Source organism: Dendronephthya gigantea, unplaced genomic scaffold (genome assembly GCF_004324835.1).
Source record: "Dendronephthya gigantea isolate DGI-Jeju-01 unplaced genomic scaffold, DenGig_1.0 000076F, whole genome shotgun sequence".
In the NCBI taxonomy this organism is placed as follows: Eukaryota; Metazoa; Cnidaria; class Anthozoa; order Malacalcyonacea; family Nephtheidae; genus Dendronephthya; species Dendronephthya gigantea.
Window position 1 is genome coordinate 615,834 of NW_021163086.1, and position 17,522 is coordinate 633,355.

At 34.9% G+C, this 17,522-nt stretch overlaps 1 protein-coding gene across 1 annotated transcript; it reads left to right on the forward strand.

Moving 5' to 3' along the window:
• The first annotated feature begins 10,131 nt into the window (after positions 1-10,131).
• On the forward strand, positions 10,132-16,856 carry LOC114531951. The gene is made up of 6 exons (XM_028553546.1): positions 10,132-10,193; positions 13,142-13,184; positions 13,769-13,870; positions 14,192-14,230; positions 15,705-15,826; positions 16,381-16,856. The coding sequence occupies exons 2-6, from the start codon at positions 13,169-13,171 to the stop codon at positions 16,627-16,629; spliced, it is 528 nt and encodes a 175-aa protein (XP_028409347.1). The 5' UTR covers positions 10,132-10,193; positions 13,142-13,168; the 3' UTR covers positions 16,630-16,856.
• Positions 16,857-17,522: the final 666 nt, after the last annotated feature.

Below are 17,522 nucleotides of genomic sequence, written 5' to 3' on the forward strand. Positions count from 1 at the left end.
GGAAAACCCTCTCGAGGTGCCGAGAAACGATTACAATATTGTCCAGACTCCAGAAATAACCTAACAAAAACTGCGGTTAACCTTGGTCTGATCGCGGTCGAACCGCAGTGGGACGACCTAAAGCCGGTTTTCCGTTAGGCGGAATTTTTCGATCGAATGAAATTTTTTGCTCGATTTTCTTTTGAATTGTGACTGGTGAAGGGAATCCGAAACGCTCGAATTCTCACAATTTAAAAGAATATCAGGGGGAAAATTCCTTCGTTCGAAAAATTCCGCCTAGAGGAAACCGCAATCGAACCGCGCAACCTAAGCATAATTCATAATTCAATTCCTAACCATAAATAATTTTGATATGCTTTGCTTAAGAAATGTAAACCCAATATGCCGATTAGTTTAAAACGAATTTCTCTCCAGCTTAGCAAATGCGATTATAGCAGAGAAACGCATTGCGTCTTGCTTCAATGAAAAAAGGCGGATAATACAATTGTTAATGCATGTATTAAAAATGAGGGCAGATTCCCCTGGCAAATCACTCCATGCATACTTTTCCATAATAGTGTATGTTTTAAACTGCTTATACTTTGTATAGCGATGAAGAGTACAATTCGGTTTATCTCAAAACGGTCGATGGGTTGTAGCTAACTTATTATGTCCAATTCAAGTTGAATTTCAAAATCCAAAAAATTGCGTTTATTTTGCACGTAGATTTTAAATTGTAAATTGTCCCTTTAACAATTCCGAATTAGCAACAGCACATCATTTTCCTTCAGAGTGTAAACTTTACACCTAAAGGCTTGTTTCCATGGAGCCAGTTATCCGGCTAGCGGAGGTGAAAACTGCATTATATTGAAAGATTTAAAATCAGGTTAATTAATCAGGTTAAGCCTTTGATGTGATGCGCTTTTACCTCGCCTACCCGAGATAACTCGCTCCATTTAAACATGCGCTAAGACTAAGTTTGGAAAAGACAAATCTACCGTGATAATGACCGCTCCGCATCACTTCTCTTCACTTCAATTTCCGCTTGTAATAGCCATATATAGGCTACCTAAAAACGCTATTGACAAAAAACTATTTACTTCACATTGATAGTTTGAGGATATATCGTAACACAGATGACAGATATTAGCTATATTTCAGTTTTAGAGCGAGTTTTAAAGAGAGAATTTCGTTTTAGAACAGTAACCCAATCAGAATGCGTAATCAGAATGCATAAATTTTTATTTCCGGTAAAAAGATGCATTATTTAACATTTTACATGAGGTATTAAAAAGTGAAAATCAAAGTGAATAAACAAAAAGGAATTCAAACTTTTCATCTCAGTGGAACAATCTTAAATACACGGCACGAACAGTGTTCAAACAAATGCATTTCCTGTCTACCCTATTTAGTAATTACGAAAGTTTTTTTTCTCTCACTGCTATATATAACAGTCGTGCATCTCGTCGAAGTAGAACACGTAAATTTGTAAGGTAAGGTCCACGAAATTTATGTTATATATTATATGATACTCATTTTTTTATCCTCATGCTGTTGTAATTGTAATTGTAATTGTAATTGTAAAAATTGTAAAATACATGGGCAGCTCGAAAACTGAATTGCGTATTTACAAGCTAATCTAAAATGAAAACACATTGACAGACACTACAAATATATTATACCGTATGTCTTAATTGCCAGAAAAATCAGCAAATAAAATCAAAGACACAATCAAGTGATTTCTAAATATCAGAATATATATCGATCATTATCGATATATATTCCGGTGTCAGGCGGAAAATCTTTTGAGCTAAATCGATCAGACATATACAACTACAGGCCCTGTTACAACTTACACGGTGCAATTTTCCTTGCAGCTTGCAATGCAATTCTACTTTTGAGAGATGTATTGTTTTTTTACATGTAACGAGCCGAGCTTACTTCACACACAACAAGTCTAGATCAATCTCTATTATTCATATTTTACATTTGCTATTTATATTCTGGTTATAGGGCGTGTTAGCTTCCTTTAATTATCTATAATGCTATTTTCTATTATCAACTGCAATATGTATATATTAATTTTGGAAGCACTTACAACGGTGCAACTTACTTTTCCTTATTCCATTAGTGTTGGTCTATATTTACAGTTAATCCATTATCCGATATCCGTTATACATACACTTCATGCACTTTTCTTCACTAATTTACATCTCTAAGAAGTAGAATTGCATTGCAAGTTGGAAGAAAAATTGCACCGTGTAACAGGGTCTTAACTTTCAATGTAATTCTTGACTGCCAAGATGTGTCAACTTATATAAATTTATATGAACAGTGACTACAGCCCAATTTCATTTCTATGGAGCACCCTACCGGCTTGTTGTTACAATATACCAAACTTTATACGAGCGCAGAATATTTTCAGTAATGGCAGGGAACCTATAGGCTCACCAGGGCGCCACATTGGTTGGTGAAAATTGATGGGACGCTTACGTTCGACCCGAAATGTGAATCGATATCCATGCATGTGCCCACTCTTTTTACGCAACAAAAAGCGATCAACATGCAAGACATTTTTTCGCGATGAAAACATCCGTCAAAACTACAGAGTAGAGTATGTTAAATTTATTTGTATAGAACTCGCAATTGAATTGCTCACAAAGCTAGTGCTGCATGGGAACTCGCAATTAATTGAAGTTCACGCGGTGCCCGGGTCAATTAAAAAGTTGTACATAAAACGTTTTGTTTTCTTACGAATACCTGCAAACCTTTTCCAAGTACTGTTCGTTTTCGAACAAACTGCATGTTTATATTTTCCTTCTAATTTCAGCACGTCAACATTATATTGCTTCAAAATTAGAGTTTAATTTTCTTTTGTTCGCTCCTGAAATGGCCCTCGCGAGAGTGTTTCGCAACATGGACACGCGTGTCTGGAGGTAAAATTAAGCTTCAACAATATGGGGTATTGTAATCAGGTAATGTTAATTATTCATTTTCTTGCCTGAAACGCACAAAGCTAGGACGCGGTGAGATGACTACAAGAGTCTTTCGCCCTTTTTTCCTTTCCTCGTGTCGTAAGTTAAAACCAGGCTTTTAAAAGCTCGAATGCATGAGTGATGAGTATACAGATTTACTGATACATAGAGATTACTTCATGGTTGGCGAGTGCGTACGATCATAATTATTATACATGTATAGAGATCAATTTGACAACGACACGCTCAGTTTAATAAATATATTATATGCAAAACACATGCAGCGAGCAATAAACAAAACATGTTTATTACCGCTCAGTTTCTTTGTACTTTAGTTCAATAGAAGTTAGATATTCTTTTCGAAAGATTTGATGTGCTGAATGTGAAAATGTCTTGAATATGAGGACTCTCACTCCTTTATATCGTTCGTCCAATCGAAAGCTGTGTATCGCATTTTTCACACGTAAAAATCATGCGTCCAATCAAATTGCATAATTATTTTGATAAACATACGATTTTTACGATCTCTATACACATACAATAAAAAAGTATATGCACTTGAGTTCAGTGTATAGCTAAATGAAAATATTCTATATTAAAAAATAATACTCTTCAGCTCATCTACATCGGCATGATATTATTAAGGCTACAAGTTAAAATTACAATTTTCATTACGGATTAAATGTTCATTACGGATTAAAATGTTCATTACGGATTAAAATGTTCATTCGGATTAAAATGTTCATTACGGATTACAATGTTCATTACGGATTAAAATGTTCATTACGGGTTAAAGTGTTCATTACGGGTTAAAATGTTCATTACGGATTAAAATGTTCATTACGGGTTAAAATGATCATTAAGGATTAAAATGTTCATTATATACGGACTAAAATGTTCATTACGGGTTAAAGTGTTCATTACGGATTAAAATGTTCATTACGGATTAAAATGTTCATTACGGATTAAAGTGTTCATTACGGACTAAAATGTTCATTACGGATTAAAATGTTCATTACGGATTAAAATGTTCATTACGGACTGAAATGTTCATTACGGATTAAAATGTTCATTACGGATTAAAATGTTCATTACGGACTAAAATGTTCATTACGGATTAAAATGTTCATTACGGATTAAAATGTTCATTACGGATTAAAATGTTCATTACGGATTAAAATGTTCATTACGGACTAAAATGTTCATTACGGATTAAAATGTTCATTACGGATTAAAATGTTCATTACAGATTAAAATGTTCATTACGGATTGAAATGTTCATTACGGACTAAAATGTTAATTACGGATTAAAATGTTCATTACGGGCAAAAATGTTCATTACGGATTAAAATGTTCTTTACGGATTAAAATGTTCATTACGGATTAAAATGTTCATTACGGATAGCCATTTCGTTGTGATTGTCGTCATTTATGGGTAATGATGCGTCGAGAAAATACTCGTCACTTTCACTGAACTCCGCCCACGGGACGAGTGTTATATAATGGATGATGAAAAAAATAACAAGCATCAATTGAACCAAGACTGTGTACGAGAGCTTTCTAAATGCCAATTCTACCTCATCCAAATAGATTCTTAGAAATAGTGGTACAAATATTAGGATGATGACAAATATAATGAACCCCAGTCTAAACAAATTGAATGTGCTCCCTTTCCATTTCGCTGCAATCCATAGCATTATGTGGGAAACGATGAGAAAGCAAAAATTAAGCATTTTGAACAGCAGGTATGCAGCCGCTGAGGCAATAAAAGCTCTGTCGGGGTCAAAAGCAGTAATACGATAACAAGTTACGAAATCATTCATCGAGATTGACGAACAGTTGACAGGGGATTCATCATAAGGGGTCTCCGTTAACTTCACGTCGTCGTTCTGTTTGAAGCAATCAATGTCTGGGCTGTTGACACAGTTATAGGTTACGTCAACGATAGCGATAAGAAAAAATATCTGGACGCATACGGCAACAATTAAAAGTGAATGGAGCATAAAATGTTTTTTTTTCTTAGCTGGAAGTTCTCTGTTGCAAACGAAGAAGGTTGGTCTTCTTCTTTCGATATTTCTTTTACTGATGATGCTTTTCATAACAATCAGCATTAAATTTTCGCTTTTTTTGTGACAATACCAAATAATGCCAAAAATAATGCCTACCATGCTAACGGGAATGAAGCATAAAGCGAAAATTAACCACGTGTAGCTTTTTAGATCCATTCCTTTCTTGTAACGTGGCCGGACGTGGGCTTTTTGGTCTTTTCTGAAGATGCTATATACACTATAAAATTAACAATTTAGCCTTAATATCTTATTCCGCGAAAATGGCGGTATGCTAAAGCCTTATAAATAATATTACAGCTACAATCATATTTTAAAAAGTATATGAAATTCAACATGTAAACAAACTGGACTTGACTTCCATCAATGTTTTTGTGGGAAATAAGCCACTATATAGTTTTTGAGCCGGCATAGGCTATCTAATATCTATATAAATCACCAAAATCAAATCCGGCATTCCTTGATTAGCGTTCCCCAACACTAGCTGAGCGTGTGTTCAAAACGGGTTCTTCCAAGGCAAACAAATGTTTTTTATTGTTTTCCCGTACCCCGGGGAAGTTCTCTCCCATGGCCATGCAGAAATTTGATACAATCGGTGGTTGTTGTATTTATACTATGCGGGCGCACGTGAGAAGATGTAACCCTGCAATTCTGCGAATTCAAGACGACTGCCAAATTTGGCTTAGGAAAATAGTAATTTGCCAGAATTCGCTCATCAAATCAAATTGTATCACAGGAAGTTAAATGATGAAAGTCATACTTGTTTTGCGTAGCGTTGTAGCCAGCCAGACGATCTATATATCTTAAAAATTAAGTGCAAATTCGAAGTCATCATAATTTTCATTTGAATAATTTCTTTTAAAAGTTTTCGCAGTAAATGAACACGGAAATACGGCATAACCAGATCTTAAAATCAGGCTAAGAGCATGCATGGTTTTTTAGAGACTACATAAATGTACAATAGAAGTTATAGAACTCCTTAAATAGGAGAACATTAATTTATGCAATGTATATGAATATGTAGTTGTAAACCGTATCTTTGTATTAAGCTTAAAAACATTCAGTAGTTCGCCTGTTGAATAAAACGATAGACTTGCTCTCAATTTTGAACTTAACCACCGTTTAAGCTAAACAGGCTAGATACAACCGGCCCCTGGACTGGCTGGACAATATATATATATATATACATGGACACGCGTGTCTGGAGGTAAAATTAAGCTTCAACAATATGGGGTATTGTAATCAGGTAATGTTAATTATTCATTTTCTTGCCTGAAACGCACAAAGCTAGGACGCGGTGAGATGACTACAAGAGTCTTTCGCCCTTTTTTCCTTTCCTCGTGTCGTAAGTTAAAACCAGGCTTTTAAAAGCTCGAATGCATGAGTGATGAGTATACAGATTTACTGATACATAGAGATTACTTCATGGTTGGCGAGTGCGTACGATCATAATTATTATACATGTATAGAGATCAATTTGACAACGACACGCTCAGTTTAATAAATATATTATATGCAAAACACATGCAGCGAGCAATAAACAAAACATGTTTATTACCGCTCAGTTTCTTTGTACTTTAGTTCAATAGAAGTTAGATATTCTTTTCGAAAGATTTGATGTGCTGAATGTGAAAATGTCTTGAATATGAGGACTCTCACTCCTTTATATCGTTCGTCCAATCGAAAGCTGTGTATCGCATTTTTCACACGTAAAAACATCATGCGTCCAATCAAATTGCATAATTATTTTGATAAACATACGATTTTTACGATCTCTATACACATACAATAAAAAAGTATATGCACTTGAGTTCAGTGTATAGCTAAATGAAAATATTCTATATTAAAAAATAATACTCTTCAGCTCATCTACATCGGCATGATATTATTAAGGCTACAAGTTAAAATTACAATTTTCATTACGGATTAAATGTTCATTACGGATTAAAATGTTCATTACGGATTAAAATGTTCATTCGGATTAAAATGTTCATTACGGATTACAATGTTCATTACGGATTAAAATGTTCATTACGGGTTAAAGTGTTCATTACGGGTTAAAATGTTCATTACGGATTAAAATGTTCATTACGGGTTAAAATGATCATTAAGGATTAAAATGTTCATTATATACGGACTAAAATGTTCATTACGGGTTAAAGTGTTCATTACGGATTAAAATGTTCATTACGGATTAAAATGTTCATTACGGATTAAAGTGTTCATTACGGACTAAAATGTTCATTACGGATTAAAATGTTCATTACGGATTAAAATGTTCATTACGGACTGAAATGTTCATTACGGATTAAAATGTTCATTACGGATTAAAATGTTCATTACGGACTAAAATGTTCATTACGGATTAAAATGTTCATTACGGATTAAAATGTTCATTACGGATTAAAATGTTCATTACGGATTAAAATGTTCATTACGGACTAAAATGTTCATTACGGATTAAAATGTTCATTACGGATTAAAATGTTCATTACAGATTAAAATGTTCATTACGGATTGAAATGTTCATTACGGACTAAAATGTTAATTACGGATTAAAATGTTCATTACGGGCAAAAATGTTCATTACGGATTAAAATGTTCTTTACGGATTAAAATGTTCATTACGGATTAAAATGTTCATTACGGATAGCCATTTCGTTGTGATTGTCGTCATTTATGGGTAATGATGCGTCGAGAAAATACTCGTCACTTTCACTGAACTCCGCCCACGGGACGAGTGTTATATAATGGATGATGAAAAAAATAACAAGCATCAATTGAACCAAGACTGTGTACGAGAGCTTTCTAAATGCCAATTCTACCTCATCCAAATAGATTCTTAGAAATAGTGGTACAAATATTAGGATGATGACAAATATAATGAACCCCAGTCTAAACAAATTGAATGTGCTCCCTTTCCATTTCGCTGCAATCCATAGCATTATGTGGGAAACGATGAGAAAGCAAAAATTAAGCATTTTGAACAGCAGGTATGCAGCCGCTGAGGCAATAAAAGCTCTGTCGGGGTCAAAAGCAGTAATACGATAACAAGTTACGAAATCATTCATCGAGATTGACGAACAGTTGACAGGGGATTCATCATAAGGGGTCTCCGTTAACTTCACGTCGTCGTTCTGTTTGAAGCAATCAATGTCTGGGCTGTTGACACAGTTATAGGTTACGTCAACGATAGCGATAAGAAAAAATATCTGGACGCATACGGCAACAATTAAAAGTGAATGGAGCATAAAATGTTTTTTTTTCTTAGCTGGAAGTTCTCTGTTGCAAACGAAGAAGGTTGGTCTTCTTCTTTCGATATTTCTTTTACTGATGATGCTTTTCATAACAATCAGCATTAAATTTTCGCTTTTTTTGTGACAATACCAAATAATGCCAAAAATAATGCCTACCATGCTAACGGGAATGAAGCATAAAGCGAAAATTAACCACGTGTAGCTTTTTAGATCCATTCCTTTCTTGTAACGTGGCCGGACGTGGGCTTTTTGGTCTTTTCTGAAGATGCTATATACACTATAAAATTAACAATTTAGCCTTAATATCTTATTCCGCGAAAATGGCGGTATGCTAAAGCCTTATAAATAATATTACAGCTACAATCATATTTTAAAAAGTATATGAAATTCAACATGTAAACAAACTGGACTTGACTTCCATCAATGTTTTTGTGGGAAATAAGCCACTATATAGTTTTTGAGCCGGCATAGGCTATCTAATATCTATATAAATCACCAAAATCAAATCCGGCATTCCTTGATTAGCGTTCCCCAACACTAGCTGAGCGTGTGTTCAAAACGGGTTCTTCCAAGGCAAACAAATGTTTTTTATTGTTTTCCCGTACCCCGGGGAAGTTCTCTCCCATGGCCATGCAGAAATTTGATACAATCGGTGGTTGTTGTATTTATACTATGCGGGCGCACGTGAGAAGATGTAACCCTGCAATTCTGCGAATTCAAGACGACTGCCAAATTTGGCTTAGGAAAATAGTAATTTGCCAGAATTCGCTCATCAAATCAAATTGTATCACAGGAAGTTAAATGATGAAAGTCATACTTGTTTTGCGTAGCGTTGTAGCCAGCCAGACGATCTATATATCTTAAAAATTAAGTGCAAATTCGAAGTCATCATAATTTTCATTTGAATAATTTCTTTTAAAAGTTTTCGCAGTAAATGAACACGGAAATACGGCATAACCAGATCTTAAAATCAGGCTAAGAGCATGCATGGTTTTTTAGAGACTACATAAATGTACAATAGAAGTTATAGAACTCCTTAAATAGGAGAACATTAATTTATGCAATGTATATGAATATGTAGTTGTAAACCGTATCTTTGTATTAAGCTTAAAAACATTCAGTAGTTCGCCTGTTGAATAAAACGATAGACTTGCTCTCAATTTTGAACTTAACCACCGTTTAAGCTAAACAGGCTAGATACAACCGGCCCCTGGACTGGCTGGACAATATAAGCAAGGAAGCACAGCTAAATTAAAAAGTCCGAATCGAACCTGTTCATCCTGTAACACACAAATATATAGGAAGCGATATGTGGAATATGTAATTTTTTATACATTCTTGAAATTCAAACTTTCCGGCTTGTATTGGACTTTTCCATTTCTATTAACTTCCTTGATATGTTTTTGTCACATTTTAAGTATCGCACTAACGCGTTTCCTGTTCGGAAGAAGATATAGTTTACTCACCCGTTACACCTTTTTCCAGGAAGTGTTTCCCTCTCACATTTGTTATATAAGAGGTCTGTGTGGAATATTGATATCACAGTTAGAGTTGATCTCATTATCACCTGCAGGAAACATATGAAAATCCGTTCGATTCCTGATAAGTCAAATATATAGGAAGCGATATATGGAACATGTAACTTTTGATACATTCTTGAAATTCAAACTTTCAGGCTTGTATTGGACTTTTCCATTTCTATTAACTTCCTTGATATGTTTTTGTCACATTTTAAGTATCGCACTAACGCGTTTCCTGTTCGGAAGAAGATAATTTACACACCCGTTACACCTTTTTCCAGGAAGTATTTCCCCCCACATTTGTTATATAAGAGGTCTGTGTGAAATTTTGATATCACAGTTAGAGTTGGTCTTATTATCACCTGCAGGGAACACATAAAAACCGTTCGATTCCTGGTAAGTCTACACATATTATTCATGGTCATTATAGCTACGATAATTTTAAAACATTTTGAAACATACAATCATTATTCATTGCTCCATTACTTTCTCGTTTTCTTATGATTAAAAGCGTAATTAATCATTTTCAGTACCTTGCTGCAGACATCATTTCGTATCTTTTAGCAAATATAATGTTTAAATAATTATATTACAACCGCGAATTATATTTTCACGAGGTTAAGTTTGACGCATAGTTGGTTGTGGTGCTACACCTAATGTTGCAATTTTCGCAACTGTCCGCAAACAGTCGATAAATTGATTTGACCATTTGATCTAAATATATATAACAGTGAATGATTAAACTGTTATTTAAATATTGCATGCAAGTATATGGCGGATGCCTAATAAATAACTAGAAACGAATACCGTGACGTGCATGATGGTGACATTTTGACACCGAAGGGCGGCGTTTGTTGGATCCATGGTCCGCTTAAAATGCATCTAAATTCATTTACGTACCCTTTTGTGCGTACGGTTCTTCCAGGGCATGCCCTGTAGACGCGCGTATACTATATGGCATAACTAACGATCAGCCTTTTGCCAAAATCGCGTACAAAATTATAAATAATTCTCGAATAAATATAATTATAAATAATTATATAATAATAATAATAAAAGTATGAAGAAAGAATTCGAAGAAAACCCTTTCATTAAAGCAAGTAAAATTTTCTTGATTTTAGATTTTCGTTTTCCGTTTAGTAATGTAACTACAGCAGGCAAATTTCAAGCTAAATTCCATATGCAAATTCGCTGTAATTCCGTTTCACGCATAGCATAACATAACAAGCATATACCAAAATAGTTGGCATGTAACTCTATAAAAATCATAACCTCCTTGATTCTACACGAAAATTCTTTACGCCTAAGTAGTGCAAACTAAATTAATGTTTTGCCAATTACAACAAACGTTAGTTGGTTTGTAAGTTATTGTATGTATGCGTTTGCTGAAAAGCCCAAAACAGGAAATATTGTACGAAAGAAATTGCCAATATCGAAAGCGAGGGACAGGAAGACAGAATGTATATATCTTCCGGGTAAAAGTAGGTTTACTTGGAGAACCAGGCATCGGGTAGATACATGGAAACTACTAAAAGCGTCATATAAAATCAACTTTTATTCAATTCTTGCACTTATATTATGTAGAAAAACACAAAAATCCGAGGTTCGCAGAGCCATCAACCCCCGTCAAAACAACTGGAATAGGCTATTTTACAGTTGTTTATTTTTTATATACCTAGGAAATAAAGAATAATACATGGATGCGCGAAAATATGGAATTTATTTCGTGCATGTGTTGAGAATAATATCGAATAATATCAATGAGATATCATTCTTAACACGAGAAATAAATTCCATATTTTTCAAGCATCCATGACCATGTATTTTTGTTTAACAGGATGTGTCAACTTATATTAATTTATATGAACAGTGAATACTGTACAGACAAAATATGATATCAAACCTGAACTTGGAAACGAGCTCATTCACACAAATACGACTTACATATACCTGGAAATTACATCCATGCAGAGCTCCTTCGCCTATATTTAACTATTTAAAACAATTATTGACGGTAGCCGGATTTTCGGTTTTTGTCAGTGCGAACAAAAAATAAAGTGCATGAAAGTCGCTATCTGCCGAATTCATGCAGCAATAAAATGCATTCTGTAAAAGATTTGAAATATTTCCGATACTTAACGGAATTCTCGCACAAACACCACTCTACCATTCAAGTAGAACTACCCTTTCAATATAGTCTGTTAGCAATGCTTTTACACAAGACTCTGACGAAGCTCGCAGCTGTAGAAGCCAAAAATCTATTGATCTGAAACTGTTTCAAATATCACTGACTTGCATGGAATGGTGAAAGTGTTTCAAGCATCAACAAGACACGTACGAGTCGTATATCCACTGAGAACGAGGCATTTGGTTTTAACAAAAATCAAATATACCAGACAGTAGAATACATTATAGCTAACACTCAATTACGATTTACGAACGACTGCGTTTATTCAATTGTCAGAAAGTTCTCTTCACTTTTTTTCTTCATATCTTCTTTTCAATCTCAAAACAACTCTTAAAATAACCTGCATGCCCGTGCCAAGTTGTATGAGCATTTCGACTAAAGCGAAGTAAGGACAAACAGAGTACTGTAGATTTAAGCTACAAATATTGAAGATATTATATGGTGTAAAGTTAGTATATAATGCATCACAAACTACTTATGAGGAAGCTGGGTCACCGAAGAATGTTTTTTTTCTTCCTTTGGAATAAGCATGCAATGGCATATATATGATGTGTTTCAAGGATGTCAAATTGTATGTACATTGAACCATTCAATTTAATTGTCGGTATCAATGCACTCAAAACAACCGATTCACAAATGTCTTTATTCAATCTATACCGTGTAGAGAAACTCTCGCTGTGCTTTGAGTTTAAAGTTTGGGCACATGCGAATATCCCGTTTCCGTTTCAGATCGCACTGTAGGCGACGAACAAATGATTATCCCAGGACTGAAACTTTGGGGGGTACCATTGTGTAGTCGTAGCTACTATAATATATAATTATATAAAAAACAAATAGAACAACACTTCTATAAATACCTTTCAACTTTAAACGAGCTCTGTCTCCTGCGATGTCACGCTTAAACTGACCGTTTGCGCATGGTTTGGGTATTCAGTCTTGTTAGTTTTCAAATTGCTGCTGGGCATTGACCACCTTGAGTCCCATGTTGCGGGCACTCCATTACCCGTCGGTCTTTTAGATAGGGCACCAAGCCCATCACATAAGAGTTTTAATCATCGTCCGCAAGGCGTATCCCCTTGGGGGCCTTAGTAGTTGATTTATAAAATCACATTACATAAATTTCTTATTTTCTTCATAAATATTTTGTTTTCTTTAGAAAATAGAAGGCACGAAAAACAGCGAGATGACCGATCATACGGGTTTGTATTAATGGCTAGATTTTATAATTAAAACTTTCTTGTCAGCCTGAAATGTTTCAACGAATATCCAAGCACAGGGGTGAACGAGTAACATGAAATTCCACATAGTTGCAACAAAGCAAGCACAAAGCATATAGTAAACAACAAATAACTCGCTTAGCCTCCTCCGCAGGCATCTCTTATGTATTTATATTAGGCATTTATATTTGGCCTTCCCCGACACAGCTGACCCAAGCCAAATATAAATGCATAATATAAATACATAAGAGAGGACTGCGGAGGAGGCTATAACTCGCTCCAATTGCCAAGTTTTGATATTTAGTAACCGCTATAGAGTCTATGGCGTCATATAAAACACAATACTCGTGTTAAATGTAGATTATTAAAGCACTAAAATGATTTTTTTCATTAAACGTTTACGATGAAAAAGTGATGTTTGTGCATGATATAAGCACGATAATAAAATTTCGAGCAACTGTATTGAGCCACCTTAAGACTGTGCGACTTAAGACATGTGCTGCACTCCTTGTTCATGGACCGTTAAATTAGGCAGATGTTCTGGTGATTTTTACTCTAATTTTTAGACGATTTAGTTATTAATGACAAAGACGTTCTTCGATTATGGTCCTACAATAGTGTATCGGGAGGACGATTTATGAACATGACAAATGAGGATGCCCCAGAAGGTAAATTATTTTGATAATCTCGATTGTCTTGATTCGTTTGCACGACGGATTTCGTTTCTATATTGGCATCGTTCTTACAAAAGAGATCCGTCGGACAGCATCCACCCCCCTTAATCATGGTTAATAATTTCGGTCCTTTCTGCATCTTGAAAAAGATTGCAAAATTCCAAACGATAATTTTTACTGGTGAAACAAGTCGTTCGTAAAACAAAATTCGTGAACGGAATTTTTTCACTGATGAAATTAAAGAAATCAAGTTAGTTTTATAAATGCAAGTAAAATAGAATTTGATTTTTACCATTCTTTGTTATGTTTTTGTAGATGGTGGATACATTGTGGCAGCAAATCTTGAACAGCTGCGTAAGCTAGATTATTGCTATAAATTATATATATAAGAAGAGTTATTTAGTTTTCCAGTATTTTTGATGTGATATATACAGGGTGTCTCAAAAAAGACGAAAACTATTGAAATCACTCATTGTTAAAATTTGAATGCCGTGTGCACGAATTTTAGCCCGTGGGGATTTAATGCAACTCAGTAAAATGTTAAATGCTTTGTGTTGCTAGAGAAAGGGGACATGTCGAAGGTCATGGTGATTGAGATGCACATTTAAATATTGTTAATAAATATCATTTTCGCGTACGAGCAAATTTTACTGCATCATATGCATGCATAAAAATGCTTGTGGCAAACATTTACATACCTGTGGGTCCCCAAGGATGTGCTTAGGCATTCAAACTCTAACAATTACACTGTTATACGTGATTTCAAAGGTTTTCTTTTTTTTGAGACACCCTGTATAATGGCTAGAAATGAAGAATTAATCGTGTTAAAAATTGCCGGTCGAAAACCACATTCGTTCACCGCTGGGAACTATTAGACAACATGATTGGCGCATACACTCATATAAAGCTCAAAATAGTTACAAATTCGCCTAAAAATCGGCCAAGTTTGATTTCAATCACTAATTTAAATTTAAAAATATATTATGCCGTTATGAACTGAAAAAAGTATCATTAACGGGTAAGCTGAATAGCTACTCTTTCTTACTATACATAAGGATTAAATCATAGAATTTAATATATCCTTCGTATGAGTCTGTGTATTTTATTCCATTTCGATTTTTTTGAGACACCCTGTAAATTTTTTAGCCCAATTGCATATCAGACAAAGTTTTACACAAAAATCAGTCAATCAGAAGCTGGATCCTCGACAACACCGAATAATCATTTCTATCAGTTCATATGACTTTGGAACTTGAAAATTGTGTGTAATTCATGTAAAATTTGAGTATGCAGAAATGCGTTCGTTTCTCACTAAATTGTAAATTTCAAATTTAATTTGGCACCCTTTACACTATTAACGTTGTCCACTGCAAAAAAATCATGATTTACATGATTTACATGGATGTAAACCTAAATGTATTCCTTAGCGAAACCGGAGCCACGAACCGGAGCTAAATATCCGATCATACTATTACTATAAAGAACGGTGACAAATGACTGCAGGCGCATGATGACTCAGTTCTGTCACATGCAGAATAGAAATATTTAGGAAAATATAAACCCACACTAAAATCATTAAAAACTATATGTATAGCTGATAGAGTACCAAAGCATTAAGCGACAAAGTTTGGCCTTAGTAAATTATATTATGAAACTCCAAGCATTGGTAATAGTACGTAAGGCATATGACGCAGCCACTGCTTTTACTGGAAAAAGTGTGTTTAGGAAATTTTTCCTAGAACACGACTTCAGGCCTCTGACCGTACACCGCTGTGAAATATGTATTAGGCGATTAACCTTAATTTACCGTTGTTTTTCCACACTCCAGCTTCAACAAATATCAAGTTCCATGAAGTAAATCGTTTTCAGAAACTCTTTGTAATGCAGTTCGAAAAAGAAGATTCTTTGTACAGTGTAAACGCTTCAGAAAGCAGTGTGACGGCCGCAAAGGTATAGTTGCCAGAGGTGTGGGGGGGGGGGTGGCCAGTGTTTATTCTATCCATATAATAACATAGTGTTCAAGCATTCCTCTTTTATTACCCATTTTTTTTGCGATTTCCTTACTTACTTTTACTCCCCGAGGAAAATTGCTCACTTCCAATTCGACAATCGCCACTTCGATTTCAAGCCTAGAACTGTAAGTGCATGTCGGCGAAATTTAAAATTAATTTCGCATTTTTTACGGCTTTATTTCTCATTTCCGTTCCCCAAAACCCCATGCAGTCCCAGTTACCCAAATCTTGTTTTCACAATTTTAAATAGTCTAGCGTTTCTCTTCCCATTTTATATACCTTCAGTAGCCCCTGCAAAGGATGGAAATCAGTGGCATAGCCAGCCTGACGATCCCGCTATGTAAATTTTGAGTTATTATAATTATTCATGCCTTCAGAAATCTATTGTTTTCACAGTCAGTGAACACAAAAATATTAGCACAGCGGGACAAATTGACAGGCTGGCTACGCTACTGATGGAAATAAACCACAAATCTTTCTTTTTATACACAGATTCCTGATAAAGATGCGGCACACTTTAAATACTACGAATTAAATCCACCAAATATGCCGTATGTTGTATTTCCATGCGAAAACAGAAAGATTGACAATCAAGATGCGTATTTGAGTTGCGATGGAGCTGGAAACATGTCACTTAAACGTTGGAACTTAGCCGGAAATCGGAGACTTCCTCCTAGGGCGGGTGCAATGGTCGATCCAAGCCTACTATTCCGCGTGGTCAAGCCATTGAATAACGAATAAGTTTTCAATATGGTGGACTGCCTCATAACATAATTTTGATATATCGTTTACTAATTATGACGTTTAATATACTATATTTTAACTTCCATTATTTTTATTATGCCAATTGCTTTTCATGGTTACAAAATGAATATTGTTTTCTATTTTACTCATAGCTAATCTTATGTATCCAATTTAAAATTCCTTACTTTTAATTGTTACATGAATATAATGATAATGATTCTTCATAATAATATAATATTTTCCGCGCCTGTGCGAAGCGCCGTGCGAGGTTATTTAGTACAAAAAGCATATTCATATCAAAATTCAGCAAATATATCTGAAAAAACAAATGATAAGAAAGACATTGTTCTCCACATTTTTGCGAAAACAATCACAACATTCCCAATTTTGCCGCCATTCAAAGGGTCAATCATGCCGCCGGAAATGAAATAATATGCGGAATTCCTCAAGGATCGATTTTAGGTCCTCTGCTTTCTTGTCTGAATTTTAATGATCTACCAGTCTGATCAAGATCTCAAATCCACAGTTCCAGGTGAACATGCCGATAATAAACAATTATTTTTTACAAATCAGCAGCGGGCGGAACCCTAGCCGTTCCTGCAATCTGATTGGCTGTAGCAGCGGGCGGAATTTTACGATATCTGACCACGGTCCGGAATCCTATATTTTATGCTCGAGCGAAAGCGTATTTGTTTTGTTTTGTTTTTCCAAAGATTTATTCGCAAACTTTGACTAGTTTTTTATTTTGAAATATATGGGCCAAATGATTATCACGATAAATTGAAGTGAATTTTAGTAAATTAAACCATAGGCAGCCCGGCCAATGCGGGTACCGACATATTGATTAACATTATTTCGTAATTCTTTACATTGGACGACAAACATAACAT